The sequence below is a fragment of the Marmota flaviventris genome, chromosome 15 (genome assembly GCF_047511675.1).
Source record: "Marmota flaviventris isolate mMarFla1 chromosome 15, mMarFla1.hap1, whole genome shotgun sequence".
Classification (NCBI taxonomy): domain Eukaryota; kingdom Metazoa; phylum Chordata; class Mammalia; order Rodentia; family Sciuridae; genus Marmota; species Marmota flaviventris.
Window position 1 is genome coordinate 15,708,504 of NC_092512.1, and position 7,908 is coordinate 15,716,411.

Below are 7,908 nucleotides of genomic sequence, written 5' to 3' on the forward strand. Positions count from 1 at the left end.
TTGGTGGAACATAAATGAGAACACAGAGTCACTAGAATATCCACTTTCTTGACCCAGTGCTTTCAAAACTATCCCATTTCTATTCTATTTCAATTCCTATTGGAGAGCAAAACCCCAGAGTGCATTCCTACCCTGAAAGGAAAGACTTATGAGTCTCTCTAGAATGATGATCTTGAAATAAAGAACTTTCTATGATGATATTCCATACAACAGCCACTAGTCATATGTGGCTACTGAGCACTTTTCAAGGAGCTAGTTGACTAAGGAATTGGATTTTAAATTTCATTTAATCAACATAAGTGTAAGTAGCCATATATGGCTAAAAGCTATGGTAATGGACACAGTGTTCTAGATTCAAGTTCATTTTTAGAAAATAAAAATGCACTTGGTAAAGTACATCTCTTCTTAAGACCTCCAAAAACAGCCAGGTAATGGCATTATTTGTTCAAAATGAACTTTTCTGGGTAAACTCTTAAGAAAAATAATGCGCTGTCTACACTCAATAGACGAGGAAATGAGGTGATTCAATGGCAATTCTAGCATCAGGTCTTTTGGCTCACTCCCAGGATTACTCTCCATTTCCATCTGAAGCCATTCCTATCTCACTTTACATTTTAAAAGTTCCTCCTCAGTCCTTGGTGGCCTCTCCCTGGACAGATTAGGTAGCCAGTGGATCTCAGTTTTTCCCTCTAAACAGAGAGGTTGACTTTTTCCAGGCATTTGGGAAACACACCAATAAACTTTAGAGCACAATTATCACCAAATACCTTCCTTGTAATGGTCCAGTGGAGGAAGGGGGGACGGCATGAAACATCTGTGGAACTCAGGTAGAAGATGAATTTGAGACTGAAAATGAAGGGAGGAGGGCCATTTTCCCTGAACAGCTTTTCCACGTCCACTCATGAAGGAAAGAAACCCCCACTTCAGGAGACTCAAGAGACTTTTCCATGTGAATTTTCCGATGCTGACTGAGATAGGCACTTCTGCTGAAGCATTTCTCACAGTCGGGACATTTGTAAGGTTTTTCTCCTATGTGGGTCCTTCGGTGCCTGATGAGGTTAAAGCTTTGACTGAAGCACTCTCCACAGTCGGGGCATTTATAAGGTTTCTCTCCTGTGTGAGTCCTCTGGTGGATCACCAGGGTGGAACTCTGACTGAAAGTCTTCCAGCACTCAGAACACCTGTAAGGCTTCTCCCCCGTGTGCGTTCTCTGATGTCTAATGAGGTGGGAGCTAAGGCCGAAACTCTTCCCACATTCACAGCATTTATAGGGCTTCTCTCCTGGCTGGACTCTGCAGTCCTCTACCATACTGCAGTCCTGATGCACACTTTCCTCATATTCAGAATTTCCACAGGACTTCTCTCCTGTGTGCGTTTTCTGGTGTGCTATAAGGTTGGAGCTTCGACTAAAATTCTTCCCACATTCTGCACAGGGATAGGGTTTTTCTCCCGTATGGATTCTCTGATGCTTAATTAGAGTAGAATTACAACCAAAGCCTTTTCCACATTCAGGACATTTGTAGGGCTTCTCACCTGTGTGTGTCCGCTGGTGGCGGATCAGACTGGAACTTTGACTGAAGCTCTTTCCACAGTCGGGGCACTTGTAGGGCTTTTCTCCAGTGTGAGTCCTCTGATGTTCTATTAGGACATAGCTGTGGCTGAAGCCTTTTCCACAGATGGGACACTCGTATGGCTTCTCACCTGTGTGTGATCTGTGGTGCTGAATGAGGTGAGAGCTGCTGCTGAAACTCTTCCCACACTCGGGACATTTGTAGGGTTTCTCCCCTGTGTGCGTCCTCTCATGGATAATAAGATGGGAGGTGTTGCTGAAGCTTTTCCCACACTCTCCACACTGGTACGGCTTCTCCCCAGTGTGTGTTCTCAGATGCTGGATCAGGTGAGAACTATTACAGAAGCATTTCTCACACTCAGAGCATTTATAAGGCTTTTCTCCGGAGTGGGTCCTCTGATGAGTACGCAAATGAGAACTATTACTGAAGCTTTTCCAACATTCCAAACATTTGTAGGGTTTCTCTCCCAAGGATGAATTCTGATGTACAGAGACACTGTTATGTTGTTCTGTGTCCCATTCCTGGTGGTTGGGTTTTTCTGCTTTTCTTATACAATTTTCCCAACACTGTGACATGCCATCATTCTCATAGGAATCATGACACCACATCTCATCTTCTTGGGACCATGGTAATGGTGTTTCTTTTGTATCCTCATTCTTAATATTCTCTGGTCCATGATGTTTAGGCCATTTTGAAACTCTATCTTTAAGACAGAGTTTCTCTGCCTGAGGAGCATTGTGTTGAGCAGTTCCCATAATATTCTTACTTTCATCTCCTGCAAAAATAAACAAATATTCTAAACATATTTCCTGATCTCTACTAGAAAATTCTGAATTGTAGTGAAACAGAGGAAAAAACAATGTAAAACCTCATCAAGTATTTTATATTAAAAAAAAAAAAAAGTATTTTCAAGCTTTTATTCTATGTGTTCACCAGAAGCAGGAGAATTAACAGCACAAGTGAAGCAATTGAACCTGTTAGCAACTGTCAAGGAGAACCTCAATCTAAACATAACACATTAAACTTTATGCTAGAAGATGTGAAAGAAAAAAGGGAATCTAAGTAGGGGTGAAAGTGTACAGGATCCCATCTGACAACATCCAACCTGTCAACAGCTTAGTTAAAATATGAGCAAATATAGAAATAACAATAACCACCTTTACTAAGAACAGGAGCTTTCCATGTGATATCTCATTAATCCTAAAATATTTGTGAAATACAGATTATCATTCATCATCTTTTCCTTAAAGATGAGAAAACTGAGGCCAAAATAATTAACACAATTTATAAGTGACAGAGCAGAGATCCAAGGTAAGTGTTGTCTCATTCTAACACCTTGTTCTGTCCACAGGGTCTCTAGCACACCTTTTTTTTTAAAGAGAGAGAGAGAGAGGGAGGGAGGGAGGAGAGAGAATCTTTTTTTTTTAATATTTATTTTTTAGTTTTCAGCGGACACAACATCTTTGTTTGTATGTGGTGCTGAGGATCGAACCTGGGCCACACGCATGCCAGGCGAGCGCTACCGCTTGAGCCACATCCCCAGCCCTCTCTAGCACATCTTGTAACAAACTGCCTAACCATTCAGACAATCTTCTCAATCCCTCACCTGAAAAGAGGACTTTCAAATTTTCCCTCTTGGTGAAACCTTTAGACTCTGCCACCAACAGTTCCTTTCCTTGCTCCATCACAATAATCATAGCCAGGTTAGGGAGCAGAAACCCTGTGGATGGAAACAGGGGTCACATTTGGAGGCACTTGTTCTAAGTTTATTCCTCCTTCCTTCCCAACCATTACAACATAGCAATTGTAGGCACAGAATGTTCTGTTGAGACCATACTGAAGAAAATTGGCTGTGTTCAGAAATAAGAGTAAACCTGATTTACCTATTCTAAGAAAATAATTTTTAAATTATCATAATTTATACTATTTATTATTACCTTTGCATTAAAAATCTGAAGGTCAAGCTTCAAATATAGACATGAACACTAGTACTCAATGTCCACTCATAGAAATACCTTTTTTTTTGAGAGAAAGAGAATTTTTTAATATTTATTTTTTTTAGTTTTCAGTGGACACAATATCTTTATTTTAACGTGGTGCTGAGGATCGAACCCAGCGCCCCACGCATGCCAGGCGAGCACGCTACTGCTTGAGCTACATCCCCAATATTTGAAAAAACAAAATATTCTTGCAGAAAAGGCATCAATAGTAACTTATAAAGACTCCAAGAAATCCCTATGCTGGCATAAGAAGCAGCTAAAGAAGAGAAAGCAACTTGTTTAGTTTCAAAAGAATAACCAGGTGGTTGACAGAAGGAAGAAAGTCAGTTTCAATGGAAAGTTAAGATTTATAAAATCAGTACAACAAAATAGAACAAAGCAGAGCTGAAATAATTGTAGCCCGTCACTTCTAAGTATAAAAGGGAGACAAAACAGGGACTTCTTCCAGGCTTGCACTTAGTTTATTAACCTATCATAATCATGCTGTCCATTTCAGCCCACCCTTCATCTTCTGGAGCCAACTACACCCCCTGACCACTTTAAGGGATAAGAGAATGTGGTCTACCACCGGAAGGCAGTTATCTATGGACTTGGATTCATTTCAGGGTGTAAATAATACAAAAGAGCCTAAAATGAAGAATCTCCAAAGGTACACATATTAAAAACAAACGAACAAAAAACCAGTATGATTTTTATCCAGCTGCTGCTTGTCATGTGTCAGATAGTGAAATAAATAATCTGCATGGTTCTCTTGTCATTCTCAAAATAGCCTGAGGTGTATAAATAGCCCCACATATTTTAATCTTTAAAAAAAAATCTTAAAGATGGTTTCACAGATAAGTTGAAAGGTATAAAGAAGCTTTCCCAAGGTAAAACCAGGAAACAGTAGAGCAGGATTGGGAGGCCCACCTCCTGGATGCCCATCCGATACTGCGATACTGCGAAGCAGAGCAGACACAGCGGAGGAGAGTGGGGAGCAGCGCCGGGCTTAATCCCGAAATGCAAATACTCCTCCAAGAGTGCCTCCACTGTTGTGGACGTTCCCAAACACACTCGGCATCTGGGGCCGGTTATATAAGGGGAAGTGACCTAAATCACAGACATTCCCAGTGTTTCAGTGGGAAGAAAAAATCCTATACCTGAAGGCAAAACGGGGGGGGGGGGGGCGGGGGCTATTAAAACGGGTATTTCTATCCAGGAATTTAGCAAGGACTCAAGGGTTCGGGGGGCCGATCCACGTCCCACCGTTTCCCCTGCGATACTATATTGGCTTTGGAGCTAAGGGGGCAAATTCAGGTCATCAATGACACAACCCGATGTCCTTAAGAGGTCACGCCACTGAGAATGGCCGCTGTCACTGGGACAGCGTAGACAGGTGAGGGGTGGAGCGCAGCTCTGGACGGACAGCCCTCAGGGGAAACGCGCTGCGCTCGGGACACCGCGCCCGCCCGCGCGACCCCCGGACGCCGGCGCCGCAGCTCCGCCCTCCCGCCCGCAGCCCTCGGCTCCCGGACCGGAGGACTCACGGTTCCGGGCTGCGCTCCCGGCGCGCCGCCTCCCAGCGACCCCCAGGGGTCCCGGAGGAAGAGCCCTGTCCCGGCCGACCCCGCCCCGGCCGACCCAACCACCCGGGGTCCCAAATGCTCCGACCGAGACCGGGACAGGAAGTGGCCCCGACCTCCCCGGCGGGCTGTGCGGGGGCCCCTCTAGGATGCAGCGCTCGTTGATCTTAACCCTTAGAGTCCCGGGCTAGGAGCGCGCCGGGGATTTCCTGTGCTGTGATTGGCCAGCTGTGACCGCGTTCCTCGGCGCCTCGGGATGGGGGCCTGATTGGCGCTTGTGCTTTCCTTGCCATCCGGGTGTCATCAGATTGATCTTTAGCATCTTTACCATTATCCCAGCATAATCAAAATCAATATAGTATTCAAGATCCTCTTGCTTTGGTTCTCATCGCTCTGAGTATGGATACACGTTGACCTTTCGTGAAACAGTTGGAGAGCCGAGCACCGTTTATAAGTCGCCCTTATTAATAACGCTTGGAGAAGCAGGTACTTCTCTTTCATTTTCCCCCCATGCCACACACACCAAGACTGAGATGGTCAGGGAAGTCCTCTGGTCAGGGAAGTCCTCTCAGGTAAGGAGAAATATCCTCTTATCTGAGAGGAACTATGAAGGAAGGAAATGGACACATGAACCACCCAGTTGTTTAAGGGGGGAACAATAAGGACAAAGGAATAGTAAAGAAAAAGACCTTGAGATAGAAACACATAAGGTGCAAAGCAGTGAGACTCACATTAGCAGGAGGTGATGTCAGAGAAGTATCAAGAGGCCCTGCAAGATAGACAAGAGATGTGGCATTCAGATTCCCATTCCAGGAAGGACTTGTCCAACCTCGGGAGTGTGATGAGCAGGGGAGTGTGATGAGCATCCAGCTTGCATCTGCCAGCCCGTAAGCGTCGCTGCAGCTGTGAAGAGCCCCTCCCAAGCTCACACCCTCTCCCGGAAGCTCACACCCAGGGACTGTTGAAGGTCCAAAGCAAGAAAACTCTTAAACCATTCCAGCTCCTGAGTTCTCAGTGGGCAGGCAGAGGATGCTGGTGCCAGGCCTCAGCTGCAGGTCAGCTCCCGCCTCTGCTCAAACTGGATTCCTTCTCCTCTCTCGCACAGACATTGATCCCAAGGACACTCTGCAGTAAACATCCTGGACAGCAATCAGTCTTCAGAATCTGCTTTCTAAACAAACAACCCCAAAATACACAAACATACCACAGAACATTCCCTCCCATTCTGGCCTCAGCTACTCAATTCCTCCCTCCATGGCAACCATAGCTGTCTGTTTGTGTCATTTATAAATAAATATATGTGAGCAAATACATACCTACTGGCAAACACACAGATGCACACACACATACACACGTACACACATACGCACAGGTAATAATCGAAAATAGATGTTTGTTTCCTTTGCTGGGCATGTAGTAAACTGCTCACTTGTTCTAAATTTCTCTTCCACTTAACACCCCATCATAGAGAGTTTTCCACCGCAGATACTCCTCTCAGAGCTCCCTTATTTTTTTCACAGTTACATAGTATTCCATTGTTTAATTGTCTGTGGGCCCTTCTGTTGCGGTTGCTTCCAAGCCTTTGCTGATACACATATAATGCTGCAATGAGTAACTTCACCTTTGTTTTTCAAAGCTGGATGGATGTTGCGAAATGGTTTGCTCAATATTCAGAGTGCTGGGGTGCTGAGTCCAGCCTTCTCCACATACTGTGTGGCCATCCTCCCACTGGGAATCCTGTCTGAGGATTTTGATTTTGCCTCCCTGCTGAGGAGAATTGGTGTTGTGGACTGAATCGTTTCTACGCATATTTGAAGCCCTAACAACTAATGTGACTACATTTGGAGAGGGGGGCCTTTAGAGAACTTATTACCCTTATTACCTCATTTAATTAAAGTTAAATGAGGTAATAAGGGTAGGGCCCTAATCTGATAGAAGTAGTGTCCATATAAGAAGAGGAAAAGACCCAGGATGGATCAATCGATATCTCTCTCTCTCTCTCTCTCTCTCTCTCTCTCTCTCTCTCTCTCTCACACACACACACAGACACACACAAACACACACAGAGGAAAGCCTCCATGAGGATACAGATGGCCCTCTCAAGCCCACCACTAAGGGTACCTTGGTCTGGATTTCTAGACTCAAAAACTGTGAAAAAAACAAATCTCTGCCATTCAAGCCACCAGTCCATGCTGTACAGCCACACAAGCAGACTTAAACCATTGAAGAAGCTAAAAATCACATTTCCTAGACTTCTCTGCTGCTGCAATGGCAGGATCTATTGCAGCAGCTTTATGAGACACTCCCGGAAGCTTAGCCCATATGTGTGTCTTCACCCCTTCCAATGATTCCAAAAGCCATTTAATGCTGGTCATGAATTTTTCAGGCCTCATGTCAGCTCAGGCGAACTCTGTTCTCTGCAATGGAACCTAATCAGCACAAAAGCTATAAGAGGTTCAGGAGTGGAGTTGCGATTGAGCTACACGTACCAACTTCTGTAGGAGAAATTATCTTGAATGGTGGAGTCCTTTGCCAGCCTCAGACAGGATTCCCAGTGGGAGGATGGCCACACATTACGTGGAGAAGGCTGGACCCAGCACCCCAGTTGCAGTACGGCACTGAAGAGTGCTGATTGCCTTCCAGTGGACTAGTCTAGCTATGGGCAACCTGTTATTGGAAAATTAAAGGAGGAATCCTTGTTATACAGTGGCATAGATTTGGCAACACTGTTACCTTTGGAAAATGAAAAATGTATCTAATGGACTCAATAGTCTT

The 7,908-nt window shown here is 44.7% G+C and overlaps 1 protein-coding gene across 4 annotated transcripts; it reads right to left on the minus strand.

The window, feature by feature from the left end:
* Positions 1-268: 268 nt before the first annotated feature.
* On the minus strand, positions 269-5,238 carry Znf572 (zinc finger protein 572). Of its 4 annotated transcripts, XM_071602132.1 has the most exons (4): positions 5,098-5,238; positions 4,481-4,660; positions 3,178-3,291; positions 269-2,346 (listed from the first exon to the last, which is right to left on the minus strand). In XM_071602132.1, the coding sequence occupies exons 3-4, from the start codon at positions 3,266-3,268 to the stop codon at positions 824-826; spliced, it is 1,614 nt and encodes a 537-aa protein (XP_071458233.1). In that variant the 5' UTR covers positions 3,269-3,291; positions 4,481-4,660; positions 5,098-5,238; the 3' UTR covers positions 269-823. The 4 variants fall into 4 exon arrangements, with proteins under 4 accessions (XP_071458233.1, XP_071458234.1, XP_071458235.1 ...); XM_071602133.1 differs by lacking the exon at positions 4,481-4,660; XM_071602134.1 differs by lacking the exon at positions 3,178-3,291.
* Between the last annotated feature and the right edge of the window lie 2,670 nt (positions 5,239-7,908).

What these genes read in the sequence shown, in the direction of transcription:
- Znf572 (XM_071602133.1), bottom strand. Translation starts at nt 3,268, where the DNA reads ATGATTATTGTGATGGAGCAAGGAAAGGAACTGTTGGTGGCAGAGTCT. An exon ending in TTTGAAAGTCCTCTTTTCAG is followed by an intron (nt 2,347 to 3,177) that starts GTGAGGGATTGA and finishes TTATTTTTGCAG; the next exon opens with GAGATGAAAGTAAGAATATT.